Source organism: Lynx canadensis, chromosome A2 (genome assembly GCF_007474595.2).
Source record: "Lynx canadensis isolate LIC74 chromosome A2, mLynCan4.pri.v2, whole genome shotgun sequence".
In the NCBI taxonomy this organism is placed as follows: Eukaryota; Metazoa; Chordata; class Mammalia; order Carnivora; family Felidae; genus Lynx; species Lynx canadensis.
This window is the reverse complement of record NC_044304.2, coordinates 24670282-24691331: the sequence shown is the minus strand read 5'-3', so window position 1 is coordinate 24691331 and position 21050 is coordinate 24670282. Positions and strand designations below refer to the sequence as shown.

At 35.3% G+C, this 21050-nt stretch overlaps 1 protein-coding gene across 6 annotated transcripts in view; it reads left to right on the top strand.

The window, feature by feature from the left end:
- The window catches only part of TASOR (transcription activation suppressor), a 50521-nt gene that overhangs the window by 20520 nt on the left and 8951 nt on the right, over positions 1-21050 (top strand). For 5 of the 6 annotated variants that reach the window (XM_030307045.1, XM_030307046.1, XM_030307043.1 and 2 more), the window contains exons 12-17: positions 8936-9008; positions 9110-9181; positions 10614-11315; positions 14600-15006; positions 16281-16422; positions 17693-17752. In XM_030307045.1, the coding sequence (XP_030162905.1) occupies positions 8936-9008; positions 9110-9181; positions 10614-11315; positions 14600-15006; positions 16281-16422; positions 17693-17752 (1456 nt within the window). The remainder of the gene's footprint in view (positions 1-8935; positions 9009-9109; positions 9182-10613; positions 11316-14599; positions 15007-16280; positions 16423-17692; positions 17753-21050) is intronic. The other variant, XM_030307044.1, reaches the window with a different exon arrangement.

Genomic DNA, 21050 nt, shown 5'->3' with positions numbered 1-21050 from the left:
AGAAAATTACAGTATCTTCCATTCTAATAGTGAGACTCGGGATAGGAAGATACTGGTATCTTATTCTTCACCTGAGCAAGTACTATATTAGATTCTTAGAGGACTGGGTTTTCTCAGGGTTAAGAAATAGAGTAAGATCCTATGTCTTAGAGGTCATGAGCATTCTGCAGGGGTATACTACCTGAGTCTAACGGAGTTGAGATATTTTTGTATAGCTATCCGTTTTCCTGCAACCTCATTGGGAATTATTCTAACTATGGCTACTTCATAGTTCTAATGAAGATGGGAGATGCATTGGGGATTGTTGAGTTCTCAGTAGTTTTATCTTGAATATGCACACTAAATGTTCTGAATCAGAGATAGATTTAGTGAATACCTCACGGTAGTAAATATATTGGCCTTCCTTTGCCCCCTAGTCCTTAGCCTTAGGGCATCCCGAGGAAAGACAGGTCTGTTATCCTGTGCAGGTGGCTGGATATTCCACAGGCAAGGGATGAGGAAAAATTACTTTTCTTTGCTTATTAAGGGAAGAAGGCCACTGTCTCCCTCCCCTTCTGGGAAGTTCTCCTTGAAAATGTGATGAATATTAACTCCAATACTGTGGTAAATAAAATCTCTTCAGGATACATTCAGCCCTCTGGAACTTAAAACATAGGAACTAATCTGTGCTATAACCTCTTGTTCCTCTTGTGTACCCACGTGGCACTCTCAGGGAGATAAGAGAAATTTAATTATCTTTTTGTATCAGAGCAGTTACGTAGATAATTGGCTATAAAGTATGTGAGGAGTAAAATATTTCTGGGGGAAGTGAATGCAAACATTTCCCTATCTGTATATTTACTTTTTTGTGCATCAGAAGGCTAGTTTTGGAGGACCACAGAGAAATTAGGGAAATTTTATTTCCTCACAAGGAGATTTGTAATATAAGTAAAATTATATTGAGCTTTCTTTTGGTTGGTGATAAGTTAGTAATTCTTAAAACTAACTTAATATAAAGGAAAATGATATATGTCACTAAATTTGAACGTTATTTCTGATGTGAACACTCTTCTGTATATCTCCCAGCGTGACATGTACAAAAATTTTTTCTCTTGGGTATATATCTAGTATATTAGATTTATTATCGATAAGTAGAATCATTGAATCATAATTCTACATGACTAGCTTTACAAGATAATGTCATATTGTTTTAAATATCTGTACCAATTAAAAAAAATATTTGTACCAATTTATATCCCTTACTACCAGCAAGTTCTCGTAAATTCACGGTTACTAGTATAGTCAGACTGTGGCATAATCTTGCCAGTATGGTAGGTATAAAATATATTGTACTGTGATTTTAGCCTGTATTTTCCTAAAATATGATGAGTTGATCATCCATTTATGAATGTATTTCTTTCCATATTCAGTTGCCTATTGTTTGAGTGCTTTGTGTTTTTATTTTATTATTATTTTTTTACTATTTTATTTCTTAAAATTTTTTAAATGTTTATTTTTGAGAGAGAGAGAGAGAGAGCGAGCAAGCAGGGGAGGGGCAGAGAGAGAGGGAGACACAGAATCCAAAGCTGGCTCCAGGCTCTGAGCTGTCAGCACAGAACCTGATGTGGGGCTCCAACCCACAACCCTTGAGATCATGACCTGAGCCAAAGTCAGATGCTTAACTGACTGAGCCACCCAGGTGCGCCTGCCTTGTGTTTTCTTACTTATTAGAGGAATTTTTAATACATTTTTGGGTCCTAATACTGAGCTATGTGTGCTAGAATTTTTTTTTCATAATCTATGCTTGCCTTTTCACTTTATTCCTGGTGTTTTTTGAAGAACAGATGTTCCTAACTTCAATGTGTTTAAATTTATCTGCCTGAATGTTAAGCACTGTTTGTGACTTTAAGAAATCTTTCCTTACCCCCTAGATCTTACAGGTATTGCCCCTGTGTTTTCTTCTGAATATGTTATGATTTTGCCTTTGGCACCTAGGTCTTTAAATAAATAAATAGGTTTTTGCTTGTTTTGTTTTTGTGTGATATAATATAGGAATCCAATATTCATTTTTTTCCCCCAATATGAATACCAAATTGTTCCTGAAACATTTCTCCACCGAGAAGCCTTGATATGGGTAGAGTCAACTGCCTCTTTTGGGAACTGTTTTGCTATTTGAGATGGAACTTTTTTTCAAATATTTAAATATCAGCTTTGCTTTTTAGTTTCTTTAATTTTTTTTTTTCATTTTAGAGAGAATCCTAAGCAGGCTCTGGGCTGATGTGGGATCCCATGACTCTGGGATCATGACATGAGCTGAAATCAGGAGTCTGTTGCTCAACTGAGTGAGCTCCTTAGGCTCCCCTCAGCTTTGCTTTATGCAAAAAATGTTAGAATCAGATTTTAAGGTGCCTCCCCCCCCCCCCAAAAAAAAAGCCCTATTGAGATTTTTTAATCTATAGATGAAATTTGAGAGAATTGATGTGTTTTATGTTACTGTCTTATCCATGAACAGGATTATCTCTTTACTCTTTTAGGGTATTCTTTTAGTAGAGCTTTATAATTTTCTGGGTACATGTTTTGCTTATTTTTTGTTTGGTTTATCCCCAGCCATTTAATTGTTTTTGGTGTGATTGTAAACAGTATTTTCCATTTCAGTACATTTTCTGTTCGTTGTGTATATAAAAATGTAATTGATATTTATGTATTAATTATATGTTAGATCAGAGTATGAAATTTGAATAATTTATTTTTTGTACATTGTTTGAGATTGCTATATAGATTATATTATCTGGAAGCAACATTGTTTTTTTTTTCCTTTCTAGTCTTCAAGCTTTGTATTTCTCTTTCTTGCATTAGTATTACTGTGTAATCTAGGATCTCCAGTACAATGTTGAATAAAAGTGGTAGTTGGAGGCATTCTCTGGTCTTTGATTTTAAAAAGAACATGTCTAACATGAACCATTAGGTAGGAAGTTTGTAGTAGATTTTTCATAGATACCTTTATCAGTTTAAAAATTTCCTTCATTATTTTAACCACTATGGGTTTTGAATTTTTTTTTAATGCTTTTTTCATTTTTTGTTGTTGTTTTTGTTTTTGGCTTTTATCAAGTTGGTAACAAGGTGTATTAGGGTTCTCCAGAGGAACAGAACTAATAGGATGTACATATATAGAAAGAGATTTATTATAAAGAATTGGCTCACACAGTTATGGAGCCCATAAAATTCCAAAATTTGCAGTCACCAAGCTGGAGAATCAGGAAAGCTTATGTGTTAAAGTCATCCAAAAATATTCTCAGAAGCAGCCAGAATAGAGTTTGACCAAATATCTGGACACCCTGTGGCCCAGTCATGTTGACACACAAAATTAACTATCACATGTAATATTTATTCTGTAGACTTAGAAGATGAATTACATTTATCTTTTGCCAGTATTAAACTATGTTTGTATTGCTAGTTAAGAACACCAACTTCACTTTTTTTTTTTTTTTGTAATGTATGGTTTGATCTGTGAATGTTTTGTTGAAAAATTTTGTATCTGTGATAAGTTAGATTGACCTGCAATCTTGTTCGTGTCTAGTTTTTGTATCAAAGTTATACTAGTGGGCACCTGGATGGTTCAGTCAGTTAAATGTCCAACTTTTGATCTTGGCTCAGGTCATGATCTCATGGTGAGATTGAGCCCTGCATCAAGGTCTACACTGACAGCACAGAGCCTCCTTGGAATTCTCTCTCCCTCTCTCTTTGCCCCTTCCCTGCTAGTGCACACACACACTTTCTCTCAAAATAAATACATAAAAACTTAAAAGTTACACTAGCTTCTCAGAATTGAGTTGGATAGTTTTCCTCATTTTGTAAGAGATGTTTGTACATATGATTAGAATAATCTGTTCTTTGGATGTTGGCTAGCACTTAATTACAAAACTGTCTTCGTTTTTCTGGATGATTTTAAAGTACTGATTCAATTTAATAGTTAAACTTCTTAGGTTTTCTATTCTTATGTCAGTTTAGATATATTATGGTTTTGTTTGGTTTTTAGGAATTTGTCCATTTTTTCTATGTTTTTGAGTTTATTGCAATATAGTCATTTAAATAGTCTATTAATAGCTGCTGTGAGCATTATTATGTGATAATATTTTCATTATGCCTTCCCTTATTAGTCACTTTCACCAGGGGTTTGTGTGTTTTATTAATCTTAACCAAATTATGGTTTTAACCTTCTGTTATATCTTTGTTTTACTCTTTTCCTAATTTTAGCTGTTCTATTAACTTCAACTTTTGGGAGGTTCATTTTATTTCTGCTTTCTTAAGTTGGAAAAATGGTCAATGCAAGTACTCTTTTAGTTGCATTCCACAACTTTTAATATGTAGGATTTTCATTATCATTCAGTTCTAAGTACTTTTTAGTTTCCATTATGATTTTCTATTTTATATGTGATGTAGAGGATAGTTTTTAAATTTCCGAATATATAAGAATACTTTTGTCTTTTTTTTCCCCCATTTAATTGTTATAATCAAAACAGGTGGTGATTATTTGAAATGTATTGATACTTAATCTAAAGCCAACTTTGTGGTCAATTTTTGAACATGCCCTGTAGATGCTCTGTAGATTTGCCAAAAAAAGTGTATTCTTTGTTAGATTCTGGGTACACAATTCTGGGTTGACAGCTATTTCCTCTTAGTGCTTTGACTATATTACAATATCTTCTGGCTTCTATTTTTGTTGAGAGGTCAGTTCTTAGTCTAATTATCGTTCCTTTGTAGGTCGTCATCTTTTTTCTGGTTGCTTTTTTTAATCTTTGTCTTTGGTGTTTTTCAACTCTATATCTAGGTATAGATTTCTTATTTATCCACCTTGGTATAATTTGATATCTGGATTTATAGATGCATTTCTATAATACAATTAGTCATTATCTTTCTGATTATACTTCTCCTTCATTCTTTGTAGACTTTTTCTTTTTTTTTTTTTTTTTTACGTTTATTTATTTTTTGGGACAGAGAGAGACAGAACATGAACGGGGGAAGGGCAGAGAGAGAGAGGGAGACACAGAATCGGAAGCAGGCTCCAGGCTCTGAGCCATCAGCCCAGAGCCTGATGCGGGGCTCGAACTCACGGAGCGTGAGATCGTGACCTGGCTGAAGTCGGACGCTTAACCGACTGCGCCACCCAGGCACCCCTTTGTAGACTTTTTCTAGGAACCTAGAGCATCCTATGTCAGGTCTTTTCATTATGTTCTTGATGTCTGTGAACTTCTCTTGTGTTTTACATCTACTTGTTTCTCTGCTTCATTCTGAGTGATTTCATCGTAGTTACCCTCTAGTTTACAAATTCTGTCTTTAGCTGTGTCTGGTTTGTTATTTAATCCATTCGTTGAGTTTCCAATTTCACATAATATTTTTGATTTCTTAAAAGTTGTATTTGCTTATTTTTAAGACCTGCCTGGTCTTTTTTTAAATAGATTCTTGTTAATATTTTTTAGAAATACTTATTGAGGACATGGAGGTTCTATTCTGATATTCAGGAGGTATATTGAAATAAGCTTCATTTTAGCCATTTCTATTTTTATTATTATTTTTTAGAGAGAATGCGAGTGAGGGAGAGGGACAGAGAGAATCTTAAGCAGACTTCGTACTCAGCGTGGAGCCCAACATGGGGCTCGATCCCACGGCCCTGGGATCATGACCTGAGCCAAAATCAAGAGTTGGATGCTCCACTGACTGATGTTTATTTATTTATTTTGAGAGAGAGAGTGTGAGCAGGAGAGAGGCAGAGAGGGAGAGAGAGAATCTTAAACAGGCTCCATGCTCAGCACAGAGCCCAACACGGGGCTCAATCCCACAACCACAAGATCACAATTTGAGCCTATATCAAGAACCAGATGCTCAACCAACTGAGTCACCCAGGTGCCCCATGCCTAGCCATTTTTAAGTGTACACCTTTTCAGTGATGTTTAGTAGATTCACAGTGTTGTGTAGCCATCATCACTATCTAATTTCAGAACATTTTTATCACCCTAGAAAGAAAAGAAACCTCATACCTGGTAACCATACATTCTGTATTTGTTCCTCCTCCAATCCCACTATGAATCTACTTCTGTCCTTATGGATTTGTCTATTCCAGACATTTTATATAAATGGAATCATGCAGTATGTGGCCTTTAGTGCATTGCTTCTTTCACTCAGCATAATTAAAAAAAATTTTTTTTAATGTTTATTTATTTTTGAGAGAGTTGAGCAGGGGAGGGGGAGAGGGAAAGGAAGACACAGAATCCAAAGCAGGCTCCAGGCTCTGAGCTGTCAGCACAGAGCCCGACGTAGGGCTTGAACCCATGCACAACGAGATCATGACCCGAGCTGAAGTCGGGGATGCTTAACCAACTGAGACACCCAAGCACCCCTCACTCAACATAATGTTTTTAAGGTTCATCCATGTTGTAGCATGTCAGTACTTCATTCCTTTTTATGGCTGAACAGTATTTCATTGTATGGATAATACCACATTTTGTCAATTGTTTCTATTCTTTGTTATGAATAAGCTGCTATGAACATCTGTGTATCAATTTTTATGTGAATATGTTTTCAGTTCTACCAGTTATTTCTTTAAGCATCTCATATCTGTTTTATATATTACATCTGTTATTCCAGTTTGAAGCCCTTGGGCATTTGAATCTCTTGTTTCTGCTAAATCTCACTTAGGGTAGCTTATTTCCTCCTAGGTTGTGAGCTTGATGTTTTATATTATTAACACACTTTTGTTTGTTTGTTTGTGTGTTTGTGTGTTTTTAAAGATTTTCTTTTTAGGTAATTTCCACATCCAACATAGGGCTCGAACTCACAACCCTGAGATCAAGAGTCATATGCTCCACCGACTGAGACATCCAGGCGCCCCAACACATTTTTGTTTTTGTACCATGTTACCTGTAATATTTATATGGAAAGTCAAAATAGTAGAATTGAGTAATAAAAATTAATGACTGGGTTAATATTGTTTTCTGAGGGGAAGAAAACAATAAGGTGTAATCGAGGTAGTAGGAGAACCTAGTTGACAGGTGTTTGCTTTCCTATAGCATTTAAAGTATTTCTTGGAACTAAAGGGCAAAAATACTACTGTTAGGGCCTCTGTCTGCCTGAGTGGTGTTGCTGGGTATAGAGTCCCTGTGCTCCATGAGACTCGGGACATTGAGGCCCCTTAAAAGACAAGGAGGGTCTTTATGCCACAGAGCCAATGGAATTTTTAAAAACCTGGTACTTGGAGTGGGGTGAGACATTAAAAAGAATCTTTCTCCTTAGTTACCACAAAACATGAAAATCTTACTCATGCTTCCCAACTTCCTGTTCTGACAAACCCGGAGTTGGGTAAAATGTTAACAGAAATATATAGGATGTATAAAACATTTTTGGACAAAAGTGTTTGAATCTGAAACAAAAATGTTGCAGGTACATTTTCCACCTTACTTTTGGCTATTCAAACGGTGTTTTTATTTTTTATTTTATTTAAAAAACATTTTTGTTTAAGTTTATTTATTTATTTATTTTGAGAGAGACTCAGACAGTGCAAGTGGGGGAGTGACAGAGAAAGAGAAGGAGAGAGAAAATCCCAAACAGGCTCTGTGCTGTCAGGCAGGGCTCCAACTTATGAAACTGTGAGATCATGACCTGAGTTGAAACCAAGAGTCGGTCACTTAAATCGACTGAGCCACCCAAGCTCCCCTAAACCACTGTTTCATTAAATGTAAATTGATAGCAGTTACTTTTTGTCCTTTAAATTTGCATTCTTACACAGACTTTGTTTACTGGAATAGTTACAAATTTACAATACAAATTTAGGTAGCACACATTTCCTTTCAGAGCCCGGAGTTCGTTTGTGTGCAACTGTCATGCTCAGTTCTTCCTTTACTTCCCCTTTCTTTAAAATGTATTGTGAACAATTACAATAGCTCCTGAAGTTTCTTTGCATTACATTGTTTTCTTCCCCCTCCTGCACAGTGCTGTTGAGTTTTTGTTGTTTTTTGAACTCCCGTTCAAAAGGATATATTTTTGAGGGCATTCCTGGCTAACTTGGCATCCTTGTCTTTTTACAAATGAGCCAGTGATCTTTTCTTCTAGATTTGTGTGTTTGTCATAGTCTGTCATTACCCTTTTCCCAGTCATAAGTACTCTGATGCCTGCAAACTGTTCATCAATTATAATTCTGCCTTTGTTCATGATGTTGCCTTTATTGAAATGTTCTTCCCATAATCTCAGGCTCTTGGCAATATTCCCATCCTTCAACATCCAACTTAAGTATGCTCTTGGCATCTCTTCTAACCATAAATAAATTATAGTTTTTCTCTGTTGTTTTATAAATCTTTTCGAGAACTTTTCTATCTTGACTAATTATTGACATTTCTTGTGTTACTCTCTCCATCCAATTATAAATTACTCTCAAGGCTCTTGTGTTGCTTATCTTTGAAGTTACTTCTGGCAAGGGAAATTGCCTTAGATGTGAAATGTGTTCTTTATGTGAAAACATTAGATTATAGCAACACATTTCATTTGAGATTAGCCTGTACTCACAGAAAGGCAATGTTTGTGCTGTAGTTGTTTTATACCCCCAACATCCAACACACTGCCTTGGCAACTAATAATAGGTCTTTTGAATTGCTGAGGAAGATATTTGAAGTCTTTAGTTTGGTCCTTGCATTTTAACTTCAAGGAAAAATCAGCAAGTTGGTTTCACAGTTAATTAGAGGAATTCTTTCAGTAGTAATTTCTTGTTTTCATTCTGAGAACTAAGTAATTTTTATTCGATTGGAATTCTGTTAATCAGAGAGTAGAGCTTTTAATTTAGTAGAATTATTTTTCCTAAAGAAAGATCAATAACTTATTGTTTTCTTTATAATTAGTAGAAATTGCTATGTCTTTGCCTTATCAGTAATAATAAAACAGATACAACTTGTTCCCTCTTCCAAAAATGCAGGTTCTTGTTAAACCTTTGGGAGACCGAGGATACCTATTTCTTCTCTCTCCTTGTCAAATGGTTTCTCCATATGGTAGGTGATCTCTTTAATTTTTACAGTTCTTTCTAAAATTTTTAGTTAAAACATATTGCTAATCAATTTGGCTTCTGGTTTTTTTGTTTTTTTTTTTTTAGAACATCAGACTGCCAAGTCTCGAGTCCTGCATGCTTTATTTCTATTTCAAGAACCTAGAGGCATAGTTACTTGTAAGTTCTTTGAGTATCTAAATCTAGTTACTTATAGATACTTACATTTTATTGAAATTTTCCAAATATTTTGTTTCTTACATTTTGGGAAATACTGGGAATATTAAGAGGTCTTAGCAAAATAAAACACATTATATATGACTTGGGTTTTTTTTTAACTATTAAAAATTATTTGGTTGTTACCAGTATTTTCACTAAATAAACATGGGCTGTAATTATTAAAATACTACAGCTTAGATTTTTGGGTTTTATATTAATTTTTATCTTAGTTCAATTTTGCATCCAGATTTTAGTAACAATAAAAGAATTGTGTGCTAGGTTAAATTTATGCCATTTAAAATTATAAAAGCTTTTCACACTGATTTTTTTTTTTTTTTTAATTGAACTTAGTTAACATACAGTATAGTCTTGGCTTCAGGATTAGTAGAACCCAGGGATTCATCTCTTAAATATGACACACAGTGCTCATCCCCAAAAGTGCCCTCCTTAATGCCCATCACCCCTTTAGCCCATTTCTCCACCAACCTCCCCTCCAGCAGCCCTCAGTTTGTTCTATTTTTCACACTGAGGTTAGAGAAAAATTGCTATTCACTGTTTCTAAGAACATACTTCAATGCTATATTAAGGTAAAAGTCCCACTAATGGGTTTCACTGTTAGATTAGGAATGTCATTTTCTTTCTTTTCTTTTCTTTTCTTTTCTTTTCTTTTCTTTTCTTTTCTTTTCTTTTTTTCTTTTCTTTTCTTTCTTTTTTTTAATGTTTATTTATTTTTGAGAGAGAGAGAGACAGCACGAACAGGGGAGGGGCAGAGAGAGGAAGACACAGAATCTGAAGCAGGCTCCAGGTTCTAAGCTGTCAGCACAGAGCCTGATGCGGGGCTCAAAACCATGAACTGTGAGATCATGACCTGAGCCAAAGTCAGACGTTCAACTGACTGAGCCATCCAGGCGCCCCAAGAATGACATTTTCAATTGTAGCCACTTGGTGCCTGCATATCTGCTTATGGGGGTAGAACATTTATGTGTAGTTAAAGTTGTTACAGTATAGCAGGAAGGAGTGACATTGCTATCAGTTGCAGGACTCTTGCTAGGAGCCTCATATCTTGCCCTGCTTCTTTATTTCTCCTTACATTTTGCTTGCCATCAGTTGAATTGCCCTAGGGACAATGGGAAATGAAGAAGATCTTCAATGAGTGGGTTTTTCCCTTTACAGACATGTTCTGCAATTTTGTTTTAGTTTTAATTTCTTATTGGCCTGTTTTTAGAAGCACGCTATTCATCTATTTCTGTATTACATATATGTACTAGGGTACATACTTCTAGTTCGGTTCATCATTAATGTATGAATGATTGCATTTCTCTGACAACATATAGATCTGTATTTGATTAATTTCTTGCTTGCTAACATAGTTTGCTTTTTTGTTTGTTTACAGCACAAAAAGGTTCAACTAATGCAGCACCACAGAAGAGACATGAGAGCATGACAGATGTATTAAAAATAACTCAGTTTTTACAGTTTGCTTTGATTCAGTGTCGAAAGGAATTCAAAAATATGAATACTATAAATTTTCATTCTGTTGTTGAAAAGTATGTAAATGAATTTTTTAAGCGAGGTTTTGGTTCAGGTAAACGAGAGTTTATCATGTTTCCATACGATTCACGATTAGATGATAAAAAATTCTTATACTCAGCTCCAAAAAATAAATCCCATATTGATAATTGTTTGCATGCCTATATTTTTCGGCCTGAAATGTATCAGTTACCAATTTGTAAATTAAAAGAGCTTTTTGAAGAAAATAGAAAACTTCAACAGTTCAGTCCACTTTCAGATTATGAAGGCCAAGAAGAAGAAATGAATGGTACAAAAATGAAATTTGGAAAACGAAATAACTCAAGGGGTGAAACTATTATACCTAGAAAGCACAAGTCCTCTCATTCTTTGGATTATGATAAGGATAGAGTCAAAGAATTGATTAATTTAATTCAGTGTAGGAAAAAAAATGTGGGTGGGGACTCAGACACAGAAGATATGAGAAGCAAAACTGTCTTGAAGAGGAAGCTTGAGGATCTACCTGAAAATATGAGAAAGCTCGCCAAAACCAGTAATTTATCTGAAAATTGCCATCTATATGAAGGTAAAAATATCAGGTTGCTTTTATATAGTATAAAAATAACAACCAAAACTAAAGTAGTTCTGTCCTTTCCCCTAGTACAGGGGTCTGCAAATTACAGCCTGAGAGCCAATCCAGCCTGTCCCCTGTTTTTGGAAAGAAAGTTTCAATGGACTACAACCACGCTTATTTATGTGTATATGGCTGCTTTCACGCTATAATGGCAGAGTTGAGACAGAGACTGCTTGGCCCATGAAGCCTAAAATATTTATTGTCTGGTTCTTTACAAAAAATATTTGCCAACTACTGCCTTAGGACATCAGGTTTCTGAATTGTGTAGCTTAGGCTGATAGGAGGAAAATAAGTATGCGTAGCTCATGTTCTATTAATTGGAGTTCTTGTCCTTTTATATCCCTTTAATTGTATAATTGGAAAAGTACATTGAATATTGGGTTCTTTTAGCATGTTGCTTAATGAAAGGAACCTTCTGAGCTTTAAAATTAAGTTTCTTTGATGCATACACATTTTTTTTCCACTCCAGGAGCCTAGTAATAAGTTTGGCTTCTCTTTTTTTTTTTTTATTTTTTTTTATTTTTCTTTATTTTGTTTTAGTTGACAGTAAAAGACAGAAATGGGAGACCCTAAACTGTGTGTTTCAGTATTGCAAGTAATATAAAACATTTTTCATCTAGAATTTTAAGATCTTTGCTAAAGTAAGCATGAAATGTGTTCCTTGCGTTCAGACACCTTTGAATTTTGCAATGCTGCTGCTGTTCTTATTGATTATGGCAGATCTCAGTATTCCATTCCTGTTGCTTACTAAGCTGTTTTACTTGTATGTGTTCGCATTCAGTGGGTCTCAGAACTAATTTGAATCAATGTCTTTATTGTACTATTCTTCTAGCAATCTGTGTTTGTATCCTCAGTTACTTTTTACTTACCTGCTTTCCTTAAATTCTTCTCTTCCTGCACATATGGTAGCCACTAGCCACGTGTTGTTATTTAAGTTTAAGTTGAAATGAAGTAAGAATTCATTTCATGCTTTATACTTGATATATTTCATCAGCCATACCACCATATTGAAATAGCACAGATAGAGGACATTTCCATCATTGCATAAAGTTTTTTTAGCCAGTGCTGTTGTTTTCAGTCTTTCAAGTGTTCTTTCTTCACTTGACCTGTGTTCTTTTTCTTTCCAACATTTTCATCTTATTCTTACCTTTGGCTGGCTTTCCTAGCATCTGTCACTCATTTCAGTATCATCTTCCAGTCTTAGCTTCTGTATTTGTCTTTCAAAGCTTTTTTTATAGGCTGGCATGTCCAGCCTGAATAACCATGATTCCCACTCTTTTTTCACATGTTCTTTGATTAGGGCTCATCTCTCTCCTCAGAATATGTCATGGTCAGCAGTTTACTTCTCTTTCTTTCTTCATGTACAAAGCATCTTTGATTTATCTCAAGCCTCATATCTTTGCTTGATCCCTCCTTAGCTTTCTGGCTCTTTTCCTTGACGGTTTTCATTTCCTTTAGCTTACGCTGTGCTGAACCTGTTGACATTTAGTGATCTGCACTCATACTGTTGACCTGTATCTTGAAAATTAAGTGCTTACTATGTGCCAGGTGCTTTACATTTATGGACTCATTTAGTTCTTGAGTGGTAGACATTATTATTCTTATTTTTCAGATGAGGAAACCATCTCAGAGAAGTTAAATAATTTCCCCTAAAGTTACATAGTTCACTAATCCATGTTTAATCCATAACTTACTTGTGACTGACTTTAAAACATCGTTCCTAAACTTGACTGTGTTTCCTAGCACTGAGCACATAATGGTCAAGATACTTAAATTTCAGTACTGTTTTAGCTGTTAATTGACTAATTATGTTAAAAATGTAAAAAAAATAGTTGTGGGTGACAGGCTTTATCAATAATAAAATGGTGGGAAAGCCATGCTAATTATAATAACTTGAAGGAGAAGCAGGGCAGGGGAGAAGGGAGAAGAGATAGGTTAAACTGGAACAAGCGACAGTCAGACTTGTATTTCTAGGTGTTCCTCATTTGTGTTTCTTTTTAGTCATTTTGATTTTTTAATTTTTGATTTCCGAAAGTAGAGATTTAAAGGTTGGATTCTAACTTTTAAAATACCCTCACCTTGATTTGATGGTGAATCTACTCATTTAATAAGAGGTAATCTCCTAACCTCCCTACCCTCTTTCACATTAACTTTTTGAGGTATGATTTATGTGTAATGTACCCATTTAAGTGTACAGTTTAAAGATGAGTTTTGATAGCTATGTTACCACCACTCCAATATAGAGAGCATTTCCATCACTCCCACATGTTGCCTTGTATTCCTTTGTAATCTCACCCCTCCCTACCACTGAAATGCTTTCTGTCTCTATATAATAGTTTTCCTACTTCTATAATTTTATAATTTCATATATTTAGAATCATACAGTGTATACTATATTATTTCTAACTTTTTTTTTTTTTTGGTACATTATATATACTATGGTACATTATATACACTCTGTCTGCCTAAATTGGAAATCGTGACATCTACTCAGGCTTTACCCTCCTTCAGCATTAAAAACATGGGACTTTTGAACATCTATTCCTTTTGCAGGCTTTAAGTATAATGGTTGTGCAGATTACCCAGATTTACATCTGCTTGGAACCATGTCTTAACATGTTTTCTCTCGTATTGCTTTTTGTTCTTAGTGCAGGTTTGGTGTAGATTTCTTCAGGATGATTTTGTAGCTTTGTTATGAAATTAAGTAATCTAGTCATTCAAAATAAGGTTTTAGATTATAAGAATATCAGTCATTATCTTAAAGACAAAATCTAGTAGGTATAGTCCTGGTTTGTTTTTTAGTAGATTGAAATGTAACCTGCATATCTTCTAACATTTTGCAAAATTACAAGTATACAGATATTTTATATAGTTTTCAAGGCACTTGATAGACTTTGGGGTTTTGGTAATAGAGTTTAAGGTGAATACAGTACAGGTATTAATATATATTATTCATACTACCAGCATGTCTGAGCTCATTTCTCCATTAATACAGTTTTCAAATTATGAAAATAAGCTTTCATTTATGGGAAATTTTAGTTTTGTGCAAAATTTTAGAACCTGTCATATCTGTAAAGAAAGGGATGGATATTCTTATACAGTCTAAGCCATTGGTTTGATTGAATTCCTGCCCACAAATGTCTTATAATTTTTAAATATACTTGATTTTAAAAATTTTTATGCTACCATTCCAAACTTAACTTTGAAAGATGGTTTTTCTTTCTCTTTCCCTTCAGAGTCTCTGCAGCCTATTGGCTCTCTTGGGCATGATGCTGATTTGAGACCTCAGCAGCAAGATACCTCTAATTCCGGTGTTGCTGACATCCATCGGCTGTTTAACTGGCTATCAGAAACACTAGCAAATGCACGTCATTCTGATGCATCCTTGACAGACACAGTCAACAAAGCCTTAGGATTGAACACTGATGATGCCTATGAAGAGTTGAGACAAAAGCATGAGTATGAGTTGAACTCTCCCGCAGATAAGAAAGAATATGAGCAGTCTACTTGTGCAAAAATTGAAAATGTGCATTTTAAGGGTACTCAGAGCCCATTGTTAGAAATTGATACATCATTGTTAAAGTATCCTGTTGCTGTTTCTACCAGTGAAGTAGGCACTGACCATAAACTACATTTGAAAGAAGTAAGCATATGTCTTTTGATTACCTTGGTTGCTTTTGTGAATGTGTGTCTGAAAGAGGATGTAGGTGTGTTTCAATGTTTTTTTTTCCCCTTTCAAAAAGAAATTACACATTTACAATGAAAGTATCCAGGATAGTATTTCTAAGTTATCCCTGTCACAGAGGGATAAATGTAGATGTAGTTGTTTTCCTTCCTGCTTAGAGAATTATGTATATAGGCTTATATATAAAGTTGAATCCTCAAAAGATTAGTTTTCTACTGGCAGTACCAGAATCCGAAAGTGAGGCAGATGAGGTGACCACAGCCTGTACATCAGTGTCACAAACAAGACTAGGTACTTTGTATTTTTCATGCAAATAGGAATGGAAAGTGAGTGTCCTTTAGGATTACCTCTGAAGTGACTCAGCATTGCTTGACAGGACATCCAGTTTGTTTATGATATAAGCTTAGAGAGTACTGATCTCTAGCTGAGAAGTAACCTTATCTCCTCCAAGAAGGGGTTGTATCTCTGGGGAATAATAATAATAGGATAGCACCATGTTCCTACTGGCTTATTTCTAATTTCCTCTTTCCTCCTGTATTTCTTCCCTGTCTTTGAATAAAAGTTGTATGCATGTCCCCAGGCTTTCTCCATGCAGTTTTAGGATTTTTTTTTTTTTTTTAAGAGGAGGTTGATGGCAGGAGACCACTTGGGGAAGTATGTAACTTATGTAACTTAAATTCTTAACATTTCTTGACATATTTAATACTCTAAATCAGGTCAATGGCAGCATCAGCCCATTGCCTATTTTTGTAACTAAATTTTTTTGTGGAATACAGCCATGCTCATGTGCTTAGGTATTGCCTCTGGCTGCTTTTGCACTACAGTGGCAGAGCTGAGTATCTGGCCCACAAGGCCTAAAATATTTGGTGCTTTACCAAAAAAGCTTACCAACCTCTGCTCTAAATCAACATCAAATTATGTTTTGAGGGAAAAAATTATGTTTAAATTTAAGACTAGAGAGTTATAACTTTGTCATGTTGATCTTACTCATTTGTAATGTTTAGATTGAAGCTTGTGGATTTGCTATTAAAAAATAGGTGTTTAGGGGCGCACTGCCTGGCTCAGTTGGTGGAGCATGCAACTCTTGATCTTGAGTTGTGAGTTCAAGCCCCACGTTGGGCGTGGAGCCTATTTTAAAAAAGAGAGAGAAAGAAAGAAAGAAAATAGTTGTTTATTCTTGATATAAAGATTAATTGAAAAGAAAGCTATTGAATGTGTACTCTAATTTTTAGGATCCAAATTTAATTAGCATGAATAATTTTGAAGATTGCAGTTTGTGTCCCACTGTTCCCATTGAACATGGATTCCGCAGACAATCTAAGTCAAATGATGTTGAAGAGACTGAAATACATTGGAAACTGATTCCAATTACAGGTAAGAACAAGTATACTGAGACTTAGGTTTGCTTGGTTTTACTTAGGGACCAGTTTCCTGATGGGTTTCATCTTTTCTAGATTCCATTCTTGGGTCACTAGGTGGTTCATCTTACTTGGCTCTGACATCTTGGTATCTTATTTTGAACAATGTAATTGTTCATTATTGAGTGTTGCTGTTTTTGGTCAGTATCAGCAAGTATGTGCAAAACAGCCTATTAAATCAGAAGGATTTAAAACATACTTACTCTTCCTATGGAGTTGTTAGCATGCAGACTTCCAAATGAAAATTGTTGACAGAAATGGAGTTTCTGATAAGGTGAGCTAGTGACAGAGATGAAATGATGGTCTTTGGGGTAGCGGATTAAATACTATCTTCTCAAATTATTAGAGCAGACTTCACTGTAACAAGCTATCATCTGAGAAGTGGGCATGTTGAGGTTCGTCTATTTGAAAGAAATTTCTTAATATTAGATTATCCTAGAGAAATTAGGTCATTGTAGAGAATGGCCTAAAATTATCAAATGCAAAAATCCCTAGAAAGCTTATTGAACCATGTAGGTTAGCAAATGTTGAAAGATCATTTTGCAGTATTCTAATTTCTCTGTGCAAACACATACATATATACACACATATATATACATACTGTTAATATTCCAAGTTCTTACTCATCTTTGTAAGCTAAGCATTTTTGGAAATATTCCCAGGGTACATCTTTTCCATTCCTAGACCTTTATATAAACTTTAAAAAGAAAAAACAAATAACTTTTTGCTAAAAAGTAAGTAGACTGGCTTGTGGCCCAGAAGCTACTAAAGGCCTCCAAGGACTCTGAGAAGAATTTCTAAAACTTGATGAGTTTCCATGGGCTTTAGCACATTCTCTACTTAGTACCTTACCAGAGGGGGCAAGAGCCTCAGGAGTGATGGTAGAGAGGTAGCTGATACTTAGGAGCTGGAGACATCGGCTTGAGTAGGAGGAACAATAAGAAAGTAGGCAGTTCAAGATGATTATCCTAACCATTCCTCATTTAGGCGCCTTCATAGTTGATGTTCAGAGCTATTTGAAGGCACAGCATCTAGGTGTTGATATTCTATCATCACCTGAATGGAAAGGGAAACAACTTGCTATTTCTGAATGACCCTTCTGGATTATTTTAGGCAAAAGGTGGAATACTTGGATTTGGTAGCATTTGGGGTTGTCTGAAAGGTGCTTAATAGGTATCACCAATATCTGAAGAGAGTCTACAAATCTAATGGATGCTTTCCCTCAGGAGGGAATGCAAGAAGCCCAGAAGACCAGCTGGGGAAACATGGTGAGAAACAAACACCAGGTGAGAAGGCTCCCTTTGCTTTTCTTCCCAATGTGCCCTTCTTCAGAATTGCTACTTGCATTTCTGGTTCTCCATCAATAGGGCATCATATTAAGTTCTGTTAATGACAGAAAATTTGGACAATCTCATATTTGCATTTAAATCATTTGATTTGTATCAAATATTCTTATACAAAGAATGTGTTCAAAGAAGTCACTGAATCATTCTTAGAGGTTAAGTTTTCTTCGCCTGTAGTGTGATTCTATCTGATATGACGACTTCAGAAGACTGGAATATTTTTCTTAATCTGTTCCTGCAGAATATCCTATGAGAAGCAGTCTTCAAGTTTCTTTAAGTTTAAAAACTACTAGGATTAAGGCCATTTATCTTTTAGGTACATTATTCCTAATCTTGGATTTTTTGACCCAGTTCTTCTTCTAATTATTTAAAGAAGACAGTGTAATTAAGAGATTAGGAAACTTTGGGATTCCAGAAACAATTACAGATGTTGCTGATTAGCTAGTTGCCATTGGTTCCTAGAAGACCTATTCTTTTGTCTGAGATCAGTCAATTGAACATCTCTGCAGATGGGCATAGGCATTGTTTTCTTGCTTTGAGTTTGGTGGTCGGACTTTTTTGTTTCCATTTCGTTGTGTCTTACTCTTTCAGAAATCTTCAGTGGTGGTTTGTTTTTTTGTTTTTGTTTTTTCTTAATTTTGAAGAAAAGCCAAGTGACTTTTAATTTTAGTAGATCTTTATGGTTTTCCTCTCTTTGTGGATTAGAAAAAGATTGAATAGTTTTCTTCAAGGACGTCTTTGTCCTAGGAAAAGATGACCCCAAAAAGCAAAACAGGAATAACAGATCTTTGACATAAAGTGCATAAATCTTTAGTGCACAGCTCGATGGATTTTTACATGTGCATACACTTATGTTACCTCTATCCAAATTGAGATGTAGACCATTTCCAGCACCCCAGGTTTTCTTTTGTATGCTTCCAGTCAGTACTCTCCCTGACCCAACAGTAATCACTAATCCGATTTCTTTCACAATAGATTATTTTTACCTGTTCTTAATTAAGGTAAATGGAACCTACACATGTCCTGTTTTGTTTTTGGCTCTTTCACTCAACATTATGTCTGGAATTCATCTATTTTCTATCTGTCAGTAATTCTTTCTTATTAGAAGCAGCAGGGCATCTTGTTTATGCTTCACCATGCTCCCTCAGCATCTGCAGTCCTCTTATTTGGCATACCCATCTTTATATTTTGTGTTTAATAGTGTAAATACCTAAATGATGCTGCCTTTAGAGAACTCACTACTCACACTTAAAATCCTGCATTGCTTGAATGTCAGTAGAAAACATGCATTATTCTTGATATCTATGTGTTTTTCTTTTAAATCATTTACTGATGAAGACATTTTTTAAAATAATAAAGTCAGTGTTAGTAATTAGAATCATATAGGGGAAATTTGTGCAAAATAGAATTAGGTGATGATAATTTGCATTTTTAAGCGGGGTTTGTTTAGAGGGTTTTTTTTTTTAAATATTTATTTTTGAGGGGGGTGTGAGCACATGTGCACAGAGGAGGGGCAGAGAGGGAGGGAGACAGAGTATCTGAAGCAAGCTCCGTGCTGACAGCAGAGAGCCTGATGTGGGGCTTGAGCTCATGAACCACAAGATCATGACCTGAGCCAAGGTTGGACGCTTAAACTGACCCTAGAGTTGTTGTTGTTGTTATTGTTGTTGTTTTAAGGTTTATTTATTTATTTTTGAGAGAGAGCATGCCTAAGCAGGGGAGGGGCAGAGAGAGAGGGAGGGAGACACAGAATCTGAAGCAGGCTCCAGGCTCTGAGCTGTCAGCACAGAAGCTGAACAGCTTGAAGCTTGTGCTTCACAGCACAAGCACGTGAAGCTTGAACCCACGAACTGCGAGATCGTGACCTGCTCCAAAGTCAGACGCTTAACCAACTGAGCTACCCAGGCGCCCCTAAAGCTCTGTTCCACTTTAGAAAAAAATTCCTTTTATCCATAGCCCTTCAAGTATAAGCTTATTGGTTTGAACTACAGCTGTACATTTTGGGAAGCAGGTTATTTCACTTGAAATAATACATAATCAGAAATTTAAAAATTATAGGTAGTCTTCTGCAACCCATTTGTTATGTAAGATAGAATTTAAAATGTATTTTGTGTGTGTACTAAACCCCATGTTGCAAATTTAAGAAGGATGTTTTGTATTCCTGAGTTATTTTATGGAACTTGAATTTTCTGGTTTCCAGTTTCATATAGTTTTCTTATCTTGGTGCATTGGTTATTTTGTTCCCCTTCTACCTATAGACCTGTTGTGGTCTTGCTGACAGGTGTCTGTGCAGTAGTTAATGGGTGGAGTGGCTCATGGTAAATACCAAGATTGGTGGAAAAATGTCACAAGCTGACAGCTGCTGATGCTGTTAAAGCCCTTAGAAAAGTGTGAATATGAGGAAACCCAAACTGAATGTGTGTGGAGAGGGCATGCAGCCACACCTAGGTGCAAACTTGAATAGGGAATTCACTATATCTTTAAAGTACCGTGGTTTTGAAGACTACACTTGTGCCTGCACTTCTTCGTATGGAGGTACCATTTTGTAGACTACAACAGCAATTTGTTGGGGAATATTTGCTAAGATCTAAGAAAATTAAAAATAAAATTTTATAATATCATCTAGGCAAAGATTTTTTCTTTTCCTAAAAATATTATTACTATAAATTGATGTTAAACATATTTTCCCCTTTTAAAAAAGGACTTAGGGTGTCTGTTTTGAACTGTAGTTTTAAAACCATATTGTGTTTTGAATTTAGAATTTCTGGGGAAAAAAGTATAATCTGTGGATTGTGCTGGTTGTCAAAAGTCAGAGTTATGGTTCCATTAAAATCAGTAGTTAGCTGAATGACCTCTTCATCTCAAGAGTGTAACTGTTAATGCAGATATGAAATATGTCCTCTTCCATATTCTTGAGCCTTTCTTTTCCTGATCTGAGAAGCAGAAATAAGCAAATGACTTAATTTGTATTGTTGCCAGTTCCAAATTGGCATTTGTTCAAACACTTCAAAAGGAATCAAGGAAAATAACATCCAAACTTGTTACTCTAGCTACCTAAATCCAAAGACCAGCCATAGATAGGGCACTTAGAAAATAGGGTTCACATAATTATTTGAGATTCTTATTCTACCTTCCAGTACATAATTAATTCTAAGTATATGCTTTGATCTGACATTCCTATTTATGAGTTTGTGTTTTCAGGTGTTATTTTTTTGGATTGCTGTTACAATAATGAACTCTT